Source organism: Prosopis cineraria, unplaced genomic scaffold (assembly GCF_029017545.1).
Source record: "Prosopis cineraria cultivar Desert tree isolate PC_DT_omini unplaced genomic scaffold, ASM2901754v1 PC1536, whole genome shotgun sequence".
Classification (NCBI taxonomy): domain Eukaryota; kingdom Viridiplantae; phylum Streptophyta; class Magnoliopsida; order Fabales; family Fabaceae; genus Prosopis; species Prosopis cineraria.
Window position 1 is genome coordinate 10,660 of NW_026556861.1, and position 19,863 is coordinate 30,522.

The window sequence follows — 19,863 nt, forward strand, 5'->3', positions numbered from 1 at the left end:
TCTCTCCCAATGTTGACCCTTAGCAGACCATAAGCTCCCTTCATCACTTTCTCATTTTCCCTTTATTTTTTCCTCTAGTTTCAGTCTATTTTTATGAATATGATAAATGCTGATTTTGTAAGTGCACCGTGGCACATTGACACATTCATCGCGACATATGGCACAGAGTGTCTTTTATCAATTTAAACCTTTCTCTGTGTTATGGCCCATTTTAACTTTGACCTAGCCTTCTTTTAAGGTTGTCCTAGGGTCCAAAAACTATATTAGTCTCTCATAAATATTATTAATCAATAATTTATCTAAATTAACCAAAATACCCTTAAAAACACTAATAATTCCTAATTTAGAAACTTAAGATGTTACACCTTTAGCCTTAATGATTGGACTTTGTAACACAAGCTATAATAAGCTATGGAGGATTGCAAGTTTGGCAATGGTGCAGTGCTCTGTTTTAGTGAAACAACCCTTTTACCCCCTGTTTGATCTATTTTCAATGTTCAAGCTATTTCCATATTTCTATAAACCTTTGTACTTTGATTATAAATATTTTCAAGTTCTTAACTTATAATTTTCACATTTGAAATTTATTTTAGGATCCCATATACTTAAAAGTACTTTATAAATAGCTTTAAAAGTGTAATGGCCAAGGTTGACCTATGTCTCCCTAGTATCCTTCTAATCTAATTATTTGGATTTAAGTGTTGTGGTTAATTGTGGGTTAATGTCTTGAACATTGCACTAATCACTTAGCACTTTTAACTTGTCTCCTACCCTTTAATCTCTTCTTTAAGCAAGTTTAAGTAATGATTAAGGTTGAGATTTTGAATATGAAGCAACTTCAACCATGTGGTTCAAATTTTATGGGTTGTTTAAGGTTAAATAAGTGGTGTTTAGGTGATTTTGATGATGATTATGATAATGGGATGGTTAAATCTGAAATCCTAAGAGTTTTTTGGGTGAGATTAAGCTAATGATAGTGTTAATGAATGTGTTTAAGGTTAAATGAATAATGTTTAAGTGTGATGTTGATTACAATAATTAAGTTCAAGGGTTTAGATAGGTTTTACAGTAAAATAAATTAACTTAACCCTAAGATTAAGGGGTGATTAGTGATTAATCATAATTATTAACTATGTTTAGCATATTTTATGATATATAGATTGTGGTATTGAAGTTATTGATGGTGGTAAATTGAGTTTAGAAGGAAGTTGCTTGCCAAGGGATCAAGGTAATCTCTAATTTTATGTTGTGGTACATGTTGTGTGTAAGTTGTTAGAAATAATTGTTATTTGGAAAGTACACGAATGAAAGTACATGGATGAAAAACTATATATGATTATGCTCGATACAAAATTATAATTACAATGAAAGTATGTTTGATTATTGGCAATTGCACTTGTTTGAAAATTTTTATATACACGATGCGTATAGGTTTTGTTAGGAGGGCGATTAATATTGAGATTTGAACTAGTGTCACATAGTATGCCCTCATTTGGATGCAATAAGTGGCAAGTAGCTTGGGCTAGCTTACCTTGGCTAGGAACTTAAGGATCCAGTATAGACATTGGTCCATAGAATAAGGAAGAGATTAGGTATATATATGCATCATTTGTTCAGTTTACTAGCATTTAAATTGTTTGAGAACATGATTTGTATGCTCATTAAGTAATCGCATGATTAGTTGCATGACATGATGTTAGAAAGTAGGCAAATAACAAGAAAAAGTAAATAGAATAAATCAACTAAAGTGAAAGTATTTGAAGAATGATTAGGGAGATAATATTGATTATGGCAAAATTACGTTTGGGGAAAGTGTATTTTTGACCCTTAATGGGTTTTTGGTGATAAAATACTTATATGGAGGTATTTTTAAGCCAAACTAAAACCATTAGCTAGATTTTGTTATAAGCTTCATATAAACACTTGAATCATTTAATTTGGGGCTGTATATCAAAAGTTATGCATGTTTGAACTTTGTTATTACTATTTATTATATCAAGTTGTTGTCAATGTTAGTTTGCTGTGGTGTGTTGTTGTTTGGCCATGGTGCAAGACACATCAAGTTGTTAGCTACACGACTAATGTCCCTTGGGCCTCGACTTAGTGCCTTTATGTCATCTACTGTGGTACATAGCTAGTTGGCTGCAATAAATGGCATCCTTTAGATAGAAATGTGCTTGTTCAATATTGTGGTACATAGCCATAAAGAAATTAGATCAATAAATTATGGTGGATTATAACTAATAATTGTATTAATTATGGGTAAAACAGGAAATAAATAAATATTTTCCTAACATCAACCACTTTTAATTAGGATAAACATAAATTTTGGTTCCTGTACTTTACTAATGTTTTGTGGCCAAAATTAAATTCTTTTCATTAATTTGAAGAAGTAAGTATATAATTATGTAAACATACAGAAATAAAAATAAGATCATATTATATTTTTAAATCTATCCAAACAAAGAGGGATAGGGCCATAGAAAACAAAGAATTGTATAGGCATATGTGAATATCATATTTAGTGATTAATATCTGGGTTAAATGGTAAATTTATCTTGAGAATTTTTTACTAGGCACTATTGAAAAGAAAAAAAAAACCCTTTTGGAGTGCTTATTTTTGGTCTAAAAGCACTTACATAACCAGTGCTCATATAGGCACAACTAGTATCCTTAATTTTTGGTTGACAAAATATTATCAAAAAGTTTCAAAATGAAGCAATGTTTCCCTATAATAACGTTTTATCAACTTTGACATTAGTTACAAACTTCTGACTAGGTTTAAAAAGTAATTTTGCCTTGAAAGTTTTTCTGAAGGAGCATTAGTATCTCAAATTTTCAATTTGCACAATTTTTTTAAATTATCAATGTTCAAATTAGAAGGAAAAAAAAGGAAAATTTCAGGTGGGGACCCTTGTTTAGAGATAATAGAAAAAAGGACCCCAAAATTTTTAAAATTTCATTGAAGGACCTATATAAAATTTTTATCAAATTTGTGATAGGCATGACAAATTGCCCTCATTTAAATAAACAACATAAATAATTTGTTCATTCCCATACTGCATATTGTTCGTTTACTTATGAAATGTTGTTCATTTTCTTATTTTACTTATTTATAGCCTTTATTTTACTTGATTTCCTTCCAAGTGTTAGTTGCATGATAAGACGACTTATTCATTCCCATATTGTATGTTATTCATTTACTTACGGAATATTGTTCACTCCCTTACTTCACTTGTTTATGGCCCTGGAATGAAATCAAGTAAAAGTAAGACTATAAACAAGTGAAGTGGAAAAACGAACAACATTACGTAAATAAATGAACAACATATAGTATGAGAACAAACAAGTCGTTTATATTGTTTATTTAAATGAGAAAAATTTTGTTATTTCCATCACAAATTCAAATGAAATTCTATACAGGTTCTTCAGTGAGATTTCAAAAATTCAAGAATCTTTTTTTTCATTATCTCTGGTCAAGGGTTCCTCAATAAAATTTTCCTTAAAAAAAAATCTAACAACCTATTATTAATGTTAAAGAATAATTTATATTTTTGAACTTTGACAAGAGGTCTTACCTTAAGGTTTCTTGGGAGTAAAACCAACTCTATTTAAGGTCTTCATAGACTTTTCCTTGAGCAAAATCTGGACTTGCCCTTATTTTGGCCAGAGCAAGTTAAAACAAGTGTTCATGAACAAGCAAATCTTAACTTAAGCAGACTTAACCTTGAACAAATATAGACTTGTTCAAACCTTTTCATGGGCAACATAGACTAATCCAAACCCTAACTTAGAAGTGTTCTATATAATTGAATTCAAAATCTTCTTTTAATTCTAGATTATATTTATAACATGTTGTTGGATCTATCTTTTGTCAACAACCAAAAAATATTGCATCAATCCAAAGTTAGGATACCAAAATTGCCCCTTCAGACAATTTTTGGAGCAAAATTATTCTTTAGCTTTAGTTAAAAATTTTCAATTAATGGTCAACACCAATCAAACATTACTGTAAGGTGATATTGTACTAATTTTTAAACTTTCCATGTAACATTAAACCAATCAAAAGTTAAAAATATCCTTATATATCCAAACATACAAATGAAAAATGAAAAAAAGTAGCGAACATTGTTAATTTCGTTAACATTAAGATATAATTATTAGGTAAGGAGTAGTAGAATTGAAGTGAGACTAATTTGAAGCATGTGGTTTGACTAATATCATCATCGGATGAACAATGGGTTTAGTTCAGTGAAATCAACGAAAGATAGATAGACATATAGATAGATGGATTCTAGAATGGGAAATAATAAGAGAGAAATAGAAAGAAAAGAAGTGGAGCACAGATTGGAAGGAAGAGAATTGCTTAAAAGTCGTTGTTTTGTTGGGAAGATTGAAGACACAGCAAGAGGGATATGCTGCTTTTCATGGGGACAAAATGGTGATCGGTATCTCTCAGTTTGGTTCATGCTTTGTTCAATGAACTTCTTCATCTCTCTCTCTCTCTCTCTAAAAGATTTCATTGTCTTCTTTGAAAGCTTCTCATGACGATTTGGACACTTCACCTACGATCATTACATGTTCTTTCATGTGGGATACTTGTAAAAAAGCAACACCCTTTGAATAAATAAATTAATCATTGTTATGCCCTCACAAAATGAAAGGTGCATTTTTAATTGTATTATAGTACCAAAAAGTTAATTTTGCTTTCAAACTTTGCTTTTGAAGTGTTTGTGCATTCATTGATCTCTTCCCTCTGTATTTTTAAGTCTCCTTATTAAATTTTTGTCACAATTATTTAGCCCCATTAAATATTGGTAATGGAAAATGGTGGTACTCCACCAATTTTATTTATAAAACAAAGAAAATGAATTTTTTTCTATTTATAAGTCATATCATATTTTTATCACAAGTTTCCTTTTTTAAAGAAAATGCATGTTTAATAAAGGTAAAATGAGAAGTTTATTAAAATTTTACATTAGCATTAATAATTTTAAAGCTTTTCTTGATTTGGTGAAGTAAGTTAAAAATGACATCTAAATAAGATTAGATTGAGTAAGTTATTAAGGTATGCTTATTTAATAAAAATAAATTTAAAAACTTATTAAATTATTAAAAAAATAATAAATTTTAAGATGTTTTTATTATGTTAAAATATATTAAAAATAATTTATAAATAGCTTATGAAAGAGTACTAATTAATTTATTTTTAAAACAAAATTTATCTGTTTTGAGGAGTCTTTGATTTCCAATTCAACAACTAAGTTGTCTAGTCTCAGGGTCTACCGGGAAAGCAATTCATGGCGGCTTTGACTAGTAATGCTTTTCAAAAAAGTTGATATTTAAAATGTAAAGATAATGTTGAGTAAAAAACATTATATAAGGTTATAGCATTATTTCATCATACGTGTTTGGCAATAATTTTCAGAAGTTTCTAAGATTATTATATGTGGAATGTCAAAAATAATCTATTGCCAAATACATGCATTAACTAAAACAATCAATCAGCTTTGGAAAATTATTCATATAAGTAGTGGCGGTCCTGCACAGGAAGCGAAATCATCTACAAATTGATAGTTGAAAAAAAAAACTAAAACTAAAAAATTATTTAATAATTATATACTTTATAAATTTTCTCTATACCTTTTCATGTTTTGAAATTATTAAATGATTAATTTATTGTTAATACTTTTAAATATATCTATAAATTTCTCATTCGATTGCGCAGTTGATTTTTTACAAACTTTATAATATAAAATTTTTTTTTAATAGTTGTTGTGACAATATGTAACACTATTATTAATTTCAAGAGAAGGTAAATTAATAAATAAATAATATATCTTCTAGTTTCAACTATTTTTTTTTTCAAAATTGTTGCTTCCTTTCAAGGATGCAACATTACTTTGTATATCAATTATGTAAGTTTTAAATTAATTATCAAGCATCACTAACTCAGTTGAAGCAAACTCACATAGGTAAAATTTGACAAATTCAAATAACTTTTCTTAATCAAGAAAACAAAGGCTAAAAAGCTATATTATTATGAAAAAATAGATAGTCCACAACAAAATCACGGCAGACAAATATTAAAATATATGCCTCGTGTGATGCACAGGATTAAATAAAAAATATTATAAAAAAGCAATAAAGAAACAATTAAATTAAAAAAAAAAAAGCAACTGAGGTTTCATGGCACTGTTAAATTCACTATTTCATGTGAATTTTTTTTAAATTTATTATAGATAAGATAAGATAAGATGTGATTTTTTATGTTATTAAAATATTTCAAACATGCTTGGAGAATGGTCACCTGCGTACAAGAAGTACAACTCTGCGCCAAAAATGAACATTGAAGAATGCTATGCAAAGTTACTCTTCTCTCTCTTAGCTTTTGTCTTCTTCACTCCTCTTCTCTCTCCTTCCTTCTCTACTTCTCTCCTACCTTCAAATTCAAAGACAACGATGGCAGGACCAGTTCGGCGAACACAGTTCCAACGGCACGATTGAAGTAGCAAGATTCTTGCTTCAAGAATCTGACTGACTTGGAAAATCGCCAATCTGTACGGTTTTGAGTTTAAAAAATTTTAATTTTTGATAACATAAAATGGATTTAAAATGCAAAATATAAAAAAGAGAGGTGCCAAATATGAATACCTGTACTCCTATATAAGTATTTTTTTTCGTTTATCCCCTTCAAATACATGTGGCTTACCACTGCATATAAGCTTTTTCAGCTTATAAAAGATGTGCATATCAAACTAATCACAATAAAATAATATATATATATATATATATATAAACATATCACACGTTTTTCATAATTAAGCTCAATTATAAATTGTTTATTGCATTTTATAGGTGCATCTGCCTAGCAAACCTTTATACACGCATCTATCAATTTTTTATCCCCAAAGACAACATATCCTCAATAAGAGCTCAAAGGGCAAAACATAAAATAAACTATGCGAATCCTGTAAGTATCTTCTGGCCACTTAATGCTGAAGAATTAGTAACTATTTAGCTGATTTTTCGGACAGCAACTACTTAGTTAACTTGAATGAAAAAAAACTATTATTCCTTATACATTAGAGCTAACTCTCAACATCAGTCTAAAGATAACCCCATAAAGAACCCCTCATTGCTTTTTTTTTTTTTTGGGATTAAAATAGGGTATCTCAAGGCTGGAGCTAACTAATTAACGCAAGACAATTCTAGGAGTCAGGATGTTTAGGACTTGATATAAGACTTCGATGACTAAATTATGTGACAGGCGTTTGTAAATTTGTAGTCTTCTTTATGATGTCAGAGGCACAAGGCCATGTCATGCTTTAAAAACTAGAGCTAGCTCTAAAACTCTAAGCTCACCCAAATGATAATGGAAGAATGGCGATAAAGTCTAAAAGACCAAATTAATGATAATTAAAATTTTAATAAATTATTTTAAAAAATGAATTACAAGTATCGATTTAAACAACTAAAAATAAAAATTTTATGTACAAATTGAAAGTTATGATTAACTTAAATGTTGTATTTGCAGTTGAAATTTATGAATTTATAACTATTTGAATTAATATTTATAATTTTTTTAAATTTCACTAGGAATTTAACAATTATTATTTTATTTTTTTAAAACTTGAAAGACATGGGCAGCTAAAAAAAACCTGAAAAGACATGAGTTGCAAGTCTCTCTCTCATATATACAAGCATGCAATTTGATAAATTTAAGAAAATATTAAAATTATAATTATAAAAATAAAGGAGATAAAGTATTAATGTAGAAAAAAATTTTAAATACTAAAAGACTTAATAGGTTTATTTAAATAATATATATCTTACAAATAATAAAAATATCAAATTTTAAAAGAAAATGTGGAAGAATAAATAGGTTATTCAATAAATTTAAAATGCATTAAATGTTGCTAATTAATGTTAAAGTTTCAAAATCTAGCTCCTTGTTTAACTCTAATTGAAAAAGAAAAACTTATTTGCTAACTATTCTTATCCAAACATTTTTTTTTTTCACCCCTGCCTTCAGACTATAGTTTAAGCCAACTAAATGGTACCCTAAACAAGCACGAAATCTAACTACACCTAATAAAATGACATCATAAAGAGGACATGCATGCGATCATGGGGGAGCTGGCTTGCAAAGGAGGGTAGAGGAGAAATCAATGTAAATCTGGTTTATTATAATAATAAAAATTAGAATTAGAATTAATTATATTATAATTACTATATATATTAATTTTATTATTATTTATTTATTTTTTATGATTAATAAATTAAATTAATAAAATTAATATGAATTTTTGAATTTCTAGAACTCAGTCTCAAATTTATATTAGAATATTTTTTATTTTAGATTCTTTATTACTTAGATTATTTATTAGTATTAGATATTAAAAGAAGATATTAGATTAGTATTAAAATCATTTATTTTAAAGTTAGTGATTTGATATTTTTTAAAAATATAAATTTAATTTAAACAATGAAAAAAATAATAGAAGGAAAAAATAGTAGAGATTCTCAAGCCCATCATGGAGGGTGACATTGGAGGTGATGTCGCTAAATGGATTAGGCAAGTTGCCAAAATCAGCAGTGTGTCAAATCTGAAGAAGGGGATGGCGCATCTCTCTTCTCCACATCCACTTGGAGAGAGAGAGAGTCGTATAATTTGCTTACTACAAAGGATGAATTCCTAGGGCTCTCTAAAGAGCTTCACTTTGCTAGGAGATTTTGAATCCGCTTCAATGACCACCAATCTAAACTGTTTAGATTAAATCTAAATGATACATATTTAATATAAATTATTTTTTACATTTTTAATAAATTTTTATTTTAATAGATGCAGAAAATCAAGTAGGATTTCAGTGCTCATCCTAACGAGGAGCATCATGGACCGTTCAAATTCAGTTTAGCCAGCACAGATTTATAAGTTTTGCCATGCACCAAGACTGTGGAGTGCAAGTGTTCCCCATGCCCAGCTTTGGAAGCCATAGTCATCTAGGGAAGATCTTGCAATTAACTGTTCAAGGGATAGATAGTTTATCTTCAGGATAAAAGGATAGCCTCTCTAGTTGACTAAAGAATTAAATTAATATTACTGATATATTAAATAAATCTGAATGCTAGATAATTTATTAAAAAGCAAGAGCCACACAGGAACAATCTGCTTCTACCATCAAGAGTTTGACCCCAATGTAATCGAAGAAACAATCTCATAATACATTTCAAACAAAATTCAAGCCTTGTAACCCACTAAAATTGAATTCTCCACTCAGAGGCCCTCAAAGAACCGCAAATGATCTTCAAATGTCTCTCCGTGTCTGATTTTGGCCACTGTTCCATCATCGTCAACCTAAAATATTTTGCAGAGTATATTACCCACAGTAGACAAATAATCTATTAGGGTAAATTGTGATTTTCGGGGAAAGGTTTTCAATTTTTTGAATGAATTGGGTTATAAGGGTGTAATCATAAAGCTAATAACATTGTAGACAACTCAAGAGTTTATCCAACGTTCCAGTTTCACAGCAATACTAGTAGCAAGCTGGCATTAACCGCAAAGAATAGCTCTTAAATTTTCATTTTAAATATATTTTACAATTATAATTTACACATAAAACAGAACCATACCCAATACTCAGGAGGCCGCATCTTAAGATTGTAGGTTGATGCCATGCTCATGCAGTAAGCACCAGCATCATGAACAACTAAACCAGCACCCTACAAAATGAAAGCAATTTATACAGCTGCCCAGATTATGCAAAATATTATTGCTGAACTAATTAGTTATGATGTCAATTCATAAAATTACCTTGGCCGGCGTTGGAAGTACTCTTTCTTTTCCTAAGAAATCTGCAGACTCACAAACAGGGCCAACCACATCAAAAGTTGCTGTATCAGCATTTGCTGGAGCAGGGGAAACCAGCTCTATATGCTGCACTTAAACAATGAAAATTCAATTCTGCAGTGACGTCCATGTTATGTTTGGATGAAGCAAATGTATGAAAAGAAAAGCCAGAATTCATCAATGTTATGTTTGGATGCATAAGAATTTGAATTTTGATTTGAGCTAAACCCATTGCTTGAGAAATTAAAAATGTATGAATTTGAAATTCATCTAAATCCAAGTTCTACTTCAATCTCTTTATAATTTGAAAATCCTTTCTAAATCCCTATTATTTCAAATCTTACCTTAGTTTTTTTGTAATTTGACTGGCTCGTCGGTGGTGGCGAACATAACCAAATTGTCGGTGGCGACCAGGATTGAACTGTTGCCACCGCCAACCGAGACCAGGCTGCCATGACCAATCGAGACTGAATGGCTGACTTCCATTGAAACCAAACCATTAACACCAATTGAGATTGGACGACCGACTTCCACCGAGTAGATTGCCGGCACTGACCGGGACAAGACCACCGACATTGATTGAGATCAGACAGCAACTTGCGACTGGGATCTGATGGCCGACTCCCATTGTGACCAAGATTGGACCAACTAACTTGACCAAGAAGCGACCGTTGACGATCCGATCTCGGTTAGCATTGATGATTCGATCACCAATCCAATCTCAATTGAAGTCATAAAACCCAGTCACCATGGGATTCGGCTTTCCAATCCCGGTCTTAGGTGGCTGTCCCTGGTGGGTAGCTATAGTCTTGTCCTATTTGGCTCCAATGATGCTGTGCTAACAATCAAGCCCTAATTGATGTTGACAATTTGGTCCCGATAGAAGTTTGCCATTCGATCCTGATAGGCGTCAATGGTTTGGTCCTGGTAGAAGTCGGCTATCCGGACCGCTGATTTTGACCAAGACCAAATCACTGATATTGTTTGAGTTGCTTTTAAATTCAAACAAAGAATTTGAAATTTGAAATTTTACTTAAAATCCAAACAAAGAATTTAACATTATAATGTAAAATTTTTTATATCATCCAAACAAATAATTTAGAATCCAAAAATTTCAAATGAGTTTTTAAATGAGATTTCAAATCTAAATTCTCAACCCAAATTCACCCATCCAAGCGCAACCTAAGTGACATTTGAATGGCAGAAAATAAAAATGGATGACCAAGACGCTTAATAGGTGGGGTCCACCACAAAGGGCAATCTACAATATCTTGATGATATAGAATTGTATGAACTTAGCCTTGGGTGAAAGGCCATGGCACAGTCAATCATTTTGTTTTAGAATGCCATCTTTAGGGCAACAAACACAAAACAAGGATCGTTGTATGGGGAATCAACGAGAAACCAATTGTGGCAACCATCCAAGCTAAAAGTGCATTTACCCATATTAACATTCTTTCACTAGCCCTTCATAAATTGGAGAAGAAGGAGCCATTGCCCCAAAAGATCTAATGAGGAAAGAAGCTACAAACCATACACCCACATCAGAATCAATGCATTTGATGATAAATCACGAGAGGACTTGAATAACTACCTGGTAGGCATCATATAGACTAGGACGTATAAGTTCAGCCATGCTTCCATCAATCACAATGAAATTTTTAGATCCATTAGTTTTGACCCCTGTCACCCTGTTGACTAAGCAACAAGTGTTTGCTATGAGTGATCTCCCTGGTTCAATGATGAGATTAAGATCCCGCGAAAGGACAAGCTCCCGTACCTATACAATTGATTAGTGCAGAAATATTGAATCAGCAGGAAAAAATTGAAATACGCAATTGGGACAAAAAAACACTATTTCACTTATCAGAAAGCATTTAACTAGTGTTACCATGTCAGCAGCAGAAAATACCAGATTTCATGGGAGGGTTGTCATATTATGCATTAATTGGAAAAGTTAAGCAGTAACAGATTCTCTTCCACATTGTAATTTAAAATCACTCAAGTTCATCACTGCATGCATGAAGATCAGGAGCAATGCAATGGATGATTACAAACAAGAATGCACTTAAGATCCAGATATATCTATAGGACTCTCCCATTCATCCCATTCATCAGGAAAGCATACATACAAGGCTTCAGGAGATGAAGTTGGTCATGTCCCTCAAAATTCAAAATTCCATTTTCAGTAAATTGTTGCAATAATATAAGCATAAAAAATAGTTCTTAAGTGCAAATTAAATACACATCCCTAATCCCTATATGTCAGAGCATATAGGATGCTGCAACTTAAGTATGTGCATTGCAAAATCAATTCTTCCAATTTGTCAATTACTAGCCATTCCTTATTTGTTAGAAGCGGCTTATTTAATCATGCTAGATATAGGCAGATAAGGAGAGATGTCAATGTTGAGTCCTCACAGTATCAATGAGATCTCTGGGTGTAGGAAGGACAGCATCAGAATGATAATAATCTATCCCAAGTCCACCACCAATATTTAAATAATTAACTTCAAAACCTTGAGCTCGAATTTGGTCAATGTAGTTGACCATGATAACAGCAGCGTCCCTGAAAATGTCCACCTGAGACAGGGAAAAAGGCACAATGTTGACTTCAATAATTATATTTAGACTAAGATTGAGAAGCAACAAAGTTGTCCGGCAATAAAACTTAAATGCCAAGGTTACTCAAGAAAATTATGGTAAAAAACATCCTGATAACAAAAAACAGAAAAATTGAATACAAAGCTTAAATAATAACGACTAAGAAATTATCTGTAATGTTTAATCTATATTTCTTAGTGTAACAAGGCCTGTTCTTGTTGAGTTGTTTAGTCCAGATTATCTTCTTATAATTTAAGGTGGAGCAGGGGGATGACAAAGAAACATATAGAAGTATTGCAGATATACCTTGGTAATTGTTGAGCCAAGATGACAGTGGGCCCCTACAAGTTTTAACTCATTAGGGTGTTCCTTCACAGCATCCAAAAACCACTGAAGCTTCTCATTTCTAATGCCAAATTTGGAGTTTTTGTTCCCAGTGGCAACATAAGGATGGACCTTAAAAATGACAACAGATAATTTTTTATTGCAAGAGTTCACCATAATTTAGAAACTTAATTTGCATATGCAAACAAAGGCTGCAAATGTAGAGGTGTAGAAAAGAAAAGAAAGTTGGTCGAACAGTGGTCTTGCACACACAACATTCAGGTGTGAAACAGTTGTGGTTAAAAAAATAAAAGGGAAAGAAAAACAGAAATAGCAATACATAGGAGAGCGTCCATAATTAATAAATCAGAGGATTACTGGACTTTACAAAGTCACAAATGTTTCAAGTTATATATTCATGACAATGTGTGAGAGTAAGAAATCATAGGAGAAAATTAGCTATCAATATCATGACAAATGTAGTCCTAGGATACTTTACATTGTTGAAAATAAAAACAAAGTAATGAGCTTTCAGTCAAGTGTTATTATTAATACAACAAGAAGTTTATTTTTAAAAAATAATAATAATAATAATAATACACCAACAAGAACTCAAATAGATGAGACTATAAATAACAACTTTCAGTTCCAAGTTCCTACTTGACTTAATGTATTTCCGTCACATCAACTACTATGCAGGATAACCTTAGAATTCAAGAATCCTGATAGTCAACAATATCTATTGAAAGCAAGTCCCACATTTATAGAGTTTCGGAAGCCTTCTTTTGCATATATTTTCAATTCAGCTGCGTATCTATTAGTGATACATGAACAAGTTATCAGTAAAAGTTTAACAAACTTTCAGTTCCTATATCCTACTAAACACAGAATCTATTTCACTCTTATCAATGATCATGCAGGACATTCTTACATATAACTTGAATCCCAACAGCCAGAATACCGCATCTATTGAAAGCTAACATTTTATGGAATTTCAAGTAATCCTTCTTCGTGTATGATTTCACCTCAGTCATGCATCTATTAGCAATACTTTGAGACGAAATTAACATGTTACCAATCAAAGTTTAACAAACTATAGGCAGCTGGAGGAATTCTTCATCACTCATAATATACCTGTGGATCCACATCAGGATTAATCCTAAGCAAGACATTAATCATTTTACCAGCAATTCTTGCAGCTGCTACAATGTTTTCCAGGTCAAATTCACTATCAATATTGATAAAAACACCTTCTTGGGCAGCCAAGACCAAATCCTCTAGGATTTTTCCATTCCCGTTAAAGACACACCTATTCATCCATAAATAAAGCAAGAATCAGATTAAGTACCACACATACAGAAGATAAACTATAATGAAAAAATCGTCAATAACTGAAGAATACCAAATGATATACTTCCTTAGTCAACAAAGCTGAGATGGCATTCTCAAACAGATAGCTGGCAACACGAGGATTTTAAAGAAGCACAAATAGATTAACATATGCATGCACGCATTCATGGGCACAGTGTAATCTAACCTTGTGGGATCAAACCCTGCACGAAGAGCTAGCCTAAGCTCATTTCCGCTAACAAGCACTGCTCCACAACCCAAATGCCTTACATGTTCCAGAATCTTCAAATTATTGTTGGCCTTGATAGCATAACCAATAACAGACCTCAAGCCTTCCAAAGCTGACTTATAGGCTTCAACATTTCTAGTAATTTGAGGTTTACTGTATAAGTAGAAAGGCCTTCTCTCAACAGATTCCATAACTTCCTGCACTTTAAGCCCCTCACAATATAAATATCCATCTTCAGACTTGGTGAAACAATGCTGAAACTTAGTCGTCTTAGGGTCCTGTAATGAAGTTTTATCAGTATTCTGGGATAGAACTGCTCTAAGAAGACATGATCGCGCAGTAGGTTTGAGGGATAGAGTTGGGTTTTGGGTAAAACGGTTATGATTTAAAGGGTAGGTTCGAGCTTTAGGAAGTGAAGGAGAAAAAGAGAAAAGGTGTGTGGCTGCCATGACCGTAGTAGCAAATCCCTGTTACCAAGGCAAAAGATTTGATGCTGCTATGGGTAACCTCAATTGATTTCCTGAAAAAAACAAGTAACAATCTTAGCAATTGCTACTGTTCCAGAATATGCAAAACATTAACATTCCCTTTCAGGTATTTCTCACCAATTTTACTTATCACTAGAGTCCACTAACCAGTCAATTAGGTACTGTTGCACTGAATAAAAGTCAGAGATTTAACATCCAACATTTAGTGGCAGGGGTGTAGCTAGCAATAGACAACTCCGGTAAAGTCATTCAACTTCAGTCGCAAGATAACTTCACAATTGGATGCCACAGTTGAATTGAAGATAGTAGGTCAAAGTATAATCCAACTTTTTCCAAGTAAAGCAATACTAATAGAGCTATCAAAAGCCCCCCTTTTTTCTGCCGACTCTCAAGTGTCAACCAAGACCAACACATAAGTCATTGACCAACCATAATGCGAACACCGCCAATTAATTTCACGTTTTTTAAACCTTCTGGTTTAGGTTCAGGAAGAGCAATGCCTTCATTTGCAATTTGCAACACATCCTCTTTCCAATAAATCAGAGATGATATTACATACCTTAAGAACAGTTCGAGGTCTTGTGCAGTAAAGCTAAGATATGAAAGCACGCCCCCACGAACAATGGCTTTTAGATTTTACTAATTTTTTTTTTAAATCATGTACGCAAATTCAAGTTCCAAATAATCAAAAGACAACAAAAACCACCCAGAATCATGAAAAAAATATATTAAATTTCCAGTACTGCATCATAGCAACATCCCAAAATCGCACATAAAAAACAAAACCCAACTGAAACTACATCCTAGCCCCACAAAAAACCACAACTGAAGTCAGCATCACAAAATCGCACACAAGAACAAATTATCCACAATCCAGAACTGAAGAATGGTTACGCCATTCTTACCTTCGAGGAACCTAGAACGATGATGGTCACGGACTCGGTGGGGCTGCGCGCTGCGTCGAAGCACGAAGAAGGAGAAGAAGCAGAGCGGCGACCTCGAACGAGAATGAAAACAGAAGGAAACGGTGATTCGCTTTACTATCACGAGGACTGAAGGTGACGGAAACGATGAGTTGAGGAATGTAGGGGCGGCTAGGCCGACCGCTTCATTTAAAAGTTACGGCTGCAGGGCAGTGAAACAGCAGAGTGAGCTTACAGCGTGTGAAAAGACGGGAGAGGGTTCGCCGGGTTGGAGTTGGGGACTTCAGTCCAAGTCAACAATGTGAAGTTAATAAACATGAAATAGCTGATGGCATTGTAGCAACGTACTTTGTTTGGACTTTGGGCCTTCATTTGGACCTTGGGCTTATCTCCTGCGTAAGTCCCATTGGCCCTTCTTTGTTAGTGTTTCTTACGCCCCACTGCACTGTTGTACTGCGTTTTTTTTTTTTTTCCTGAATGAAAACTGAAAATGTTACTCATGTTATTCAAAAAAAAAGAAAAAAAAGAAAAGGTGAGGCTTTGTAAAATATTTCTTCTATGTTATCTTAATTTTATAAATAAATCCTATTATTAATTATTTATAAATAATATATAATTTCTATAAATTTTATATATTTTTTATTGTGGATAATATTGATAAATTAAGGATTTGTTTCTTTTTGCTTTCAAATTGAATTAATTTTTAGTTAGAAAAATTAAATTGATCTTGTCAGTAAAATAAAATTATAGAAACTAACATTATAGATAGATTAGATTAAATAAATTGAAAAGAATTAAATAAAATTATAAGAAATTAAGAACTAAGAGCAAAACTTAATCAATGTATGTGGATTCATTGTTGTTTTTCCCCTAACAACAACATTTATCAATCAATATATCTAGAATGGTTGATCGTTCAAAACACGAGCATACTAGTTGTTTTTTTAAAAAAAAAAAACCTTGCAGTAGAATAAATCATTTTTTCAGTGCAAAGTCATTGATTCAATTCTTGACGCTTAACCCACATTTTTCTCTCACATTTTTACTGGACAATTTATCCCTTATGAACAAATTAATAAACAAACATCCTGTTTTTTTTGTTTTATAAAAAAAAAAAAACAGAGATCCTTCATGATAAGGCCTCTCTTAAATTTAGAGCCAGCATAATTGGTGGGAATTGAACTCAAATAAATTTCACTCAAATAAGTCTAAGCTCTTAAAAAATTAAATGACTAAGTTCGGTTTAGGACGGCCCAAATATTCATATATTTATTTTTAAAATAAAATTAAATTTTTATTTTAAATTAATATTTTTATTTTACAAAAATATAAAATATATTTTTTAATTCTTAAATGATATATAAGATTCAATTTTTTAAATTAATATGTGAGTCTTAAAATATAAAAGGTCAATATTAAAATATATTTTAAATATTATTTAAGATATATTATAAAATAAAAATAATAAAAATATGATAATATAAATGTTTTAATTTTTTTAAAAATATTGTAATGGTGCACTTAAATATATATCATTTTAATATAAAATAATTTAAAAAATAATTAATATTTATTATATTTTTAAAGTATAAATTTTTAATTTAGATGATTTGAACTAAATTTAATTGTGTTTGGGTTTAGTTTGATTTTTTTTTTAAATAAGTTCAAACATTAAAAATTATTATTATTACTTTATTAAATCCAGTCTTATTATTATTATTATTATTATTATTTTATTCTAACTATGTCTAGGCCCGTGAGTTCGTGTCGAGGCCGCTCAATACTCCAACAAGGCGCGAACCACATTCCGGAACAGAATAGAAGAAACAGAGAAACCCAGATTCGTGATGGCGCACGGTACTCCTCTATAGGGAAGCTGACATCGGAAAAATTAACACCCATCTTCATCGTCGGAGGCTGGTTGTCCAGACTCATTGTCTCCCTGCAATTGCATACTACAATTCACCTGAACTGAAAGCCATCAACAATCACATGGCATCATCGTCTTCCCCCAGCTCTGATAGCTCCTCTTGGGAGCTTCAGTGCATCGGAACTTTGGAAATCGTCACTCCCAAACCCGTCGGTTTCCTTTGCGGTTCAATCCCTGTCCCCACCGACAAATCCTTCCACGCTTTTGGTTCCGCTCTTCTCCCGAACCGCCAAACGTACACGCACTCTCTGTGACTGTGTTTTTGATTTTGTAATTTTGAAGTGTTTAATTACTCAAATTTGGCCTTGCTATTATTGTGATTGTCATTTTGATACCCAGTTTATTAAGCAAGCGGTTTGCTGCATTTTTAAATTGTTTGTTTTTTTCCCGCAGAGTAAATGCCCCGCGGTATCGGTACCGGATGCTTCCGACTGAGACTGATCTCAATACGCCTCCACTTCTTTCGCATTTCCCAGAAAAGGTTCTTCCTGTTGGTGCTGTGCAGTCAAGGTCCGCTGGAGGTACTTGTGACCCACTGTTCTAATTTTCATCTACTAAACACTTAGCAGTTTGAACGCAAGAAGATCACTTCTGGCTTGTGATTGTCGCTCTTTTAGTAATACAGCTATTGGCTATGCACTGGGTAATTGAGTAAGGTGAAATTAGATCACTAGCATATGTTCAATGGATGTGCAATGCGACAAGATACTCTATGTCTTGTGGGTTTCAGGCTAGAATAAATGCTGATTTTCTGGATTATATTTACTCTTGTATTAAGTCCCCTAATCCCATGAATGGAATTGTAAAGGCCTTTCCCAAGAGAAAGCAACCTGGCTGTATTATAAGCTTATACTTGTATCATCATCACATTACGATATGTTCTGATGAAGCCATAGTTCAAAAAGGAATTCTAATAAACCCTGTTTGAAAACGAGTATAAAACTTAGACACAACAACCTTCTGCTAAGCTCAAGTGAGATCAAGGTGTTATGTTGACTCGAATTCAAACAAATTTCTTTCCCCATAATTTAATTAATGTCCCTGGTTATCTCAAGGTATGTTATTCTTCTTTGTAGCTCTGTGCATGAATTCTTAGGAAGAAAGGATAAGAGTGGGATTAATTGTTTAAAGTTGCCCATTTTATGTTCATTGAACTTGGCCCTCTGGATTTCCTCGTATCTCTGGTTGGGACTTTAAGGAAAGGTGTCAAATTTTTTTATGAGTGTGATCATGCTTTGAGTTGTTTCATGCCATAAATAAACTTGAACACTCAAGCAATCTGTTTTACTGACAGATTTACACATCTTACAGCTATGTTACTTGAGGAGACAAGCCAATGCTTTTGTGAGTTTCTGTAAAGTTAATATCATCTACCACTAGAATTATTCGAAGTGGCAAAAAACCTTTGGTTATTCACATGCATATTGCTGATGCTTTTGACATGTGTCGTGTAACAGATTTACCTTGGGATGGTGCTGCTGTTGCATCTAATCTTACCAGAAAATGCGAGGCACTTGCAGTATCTGGTTTGGCAGAGTACGAGAGATGAAATTGATGTGTTGCTCCTGCAGACATTCTGAAGCAGATTTTTAAAATGCCTTATTCAAAGGCTCGATTATCAGTTGCTGTTCATCGCATTGGTCAGACCCTTGTTTTAAACACTGGGTGTGTTATTTATTCTTAACTGCTGGTGATCTTTTGTTTTGATTTCAATGCCTCCAATAGATCATTTTTTTTTGGCTGTTGAGAAATGTCTTTTTGGTCCTTGGTTAAAAATTCATCATCGTTACCATCATTTATTTATGATTACAATGGTCACTCAAATCTTAGAACACGACAATTTCAATTTGAAATGTGAGCATTCCCTCCTTTCACCTTTCCTTGAAGCAAAATACATCAAGTTCTACTTTATGCTCAGAAGAAAAAGGATAGCTGTTGTCTTGTAGATAATTAGGGACTTACTTATTTCAACGAGAAAAAGCTATGTCTGGAAAACTTAATTTATTTTAGTTGACTAATATGTTATGTATAATCATCTTATAAAGAGTCATTCATTCAGAAATTAAAAAGAACTTCCCTTATATTGTTTTGTTTAACTAAGAGTACTAACCTGCCAGCATTTCCCGGATTGAATCCTTTTTACCTCTGAAGTTCATGGCTGT

At 32.3% G+C, this 19,863-nt stretch overlaps 2 protein-coding genes across 2 annotated transcripts; one reads left to right on the forward strand and one right to left on the reverse strand.

Moving 5' to 3' along the window:
- Positions 1-9,116: 9,116 nt before the first annotated feature.
- On the reverse strand, positions 9,117-16,022 carry LOC129300325 (diaminopimelate decarboxylase 1, chloroplastic-like). Its single transcript, XM_054938891.1, has 9 exons — positions 15,754-16,022; positions 14,319-14,880; positions 13,916-14,090; positions 12,764-12,913; positions 12,275-12,436; positions 11,448-11,633; positions 9,818-9,940; positions 9,637-9,726; positions 9,117-9,358 (listed from the first exon to the last, which is right to left on the reverse strand). The coding sequence occupies exons 2-9, from the start codon at positions 14,807-14,809 to the stop codon at positions 9,278-9,280; spliced, it is 1,458 nt and encodes a 485-aa protein (XP_054794866.1). The 5' UTR covers positions 14,810-14,880; positions 15,754-16,022; the 3' UTR covers positions 9,117-9,277.
- Positions 16,023-17,571: 1,549 nt separating this feature from the next.
- On the forward strand, positions 17,572-19,250 carry LOC129300324 (uncharacterized). The gene is made up of 3 exons (XM_054938890.1): positions 17,572-17,936; positions 18,095-18,222; positions 19,159-19,250. The coding sequence occupies exons 1-3, from the start codon at positions 17,764-17,766 to the stop codon at positions 19,248-19,250; spliced, it is 393 nt and encodes a 130-aa protein (XP_054794865.1). The 5' UTR covers positions 17,572-17,763.
- The last annotated feature ends 613 nt before the right edge of the window (positions 19,251-19,863 follow it).

Excerpts from the sequence above, each read along its gene's own strand:
- LOC129300325 (XM_054938891.1), bottom strand. The coding sequence starts at position 14,809 with ATGGCAGCCACACACCTTTTCTCTTTTTCTCCTTCACTTCCTAAAGCT. Across the intron at positions 9,727-9,817 it reads TACTTCCAACGCCGGCCAAG|GGTGCTGGTTTAGTTGTTCA; the intron begins GTAATTTTATGA and ends TTCATTTTGTAG. Across the intron at positions 9,359-9,636 it reads TGCGGCCTCCTGAGTATTGG|GTTGACGATGATGGAACAGT; the intron begins GTATGGTTCTGT and ends AAAATATTTTAG.
- LOC129300324 (XM_054938890.1), top strand. The coding sequence starts at position 17,764 with ATGGCATCATCGTCTTCCCCCAGCTCTGATAGCTCCTCTTGGGAGCTT. Across the intron at positions 17,937-18,094 it reads CTTCTCCCGAACCGCCAAAC|AGTAAATGCCCCGCGGTATC; the intron begins GTACACGCACTC and ends TTTTTCCCGCAG. Across the intron at positions 18,223-19,158 it reads GCAGTCAAGGTCCGCTGGAG|ATTTACCTTGGGATGGTGCT; the intron begins GTACTTGTGACC and ends GTCGTGTAACAG.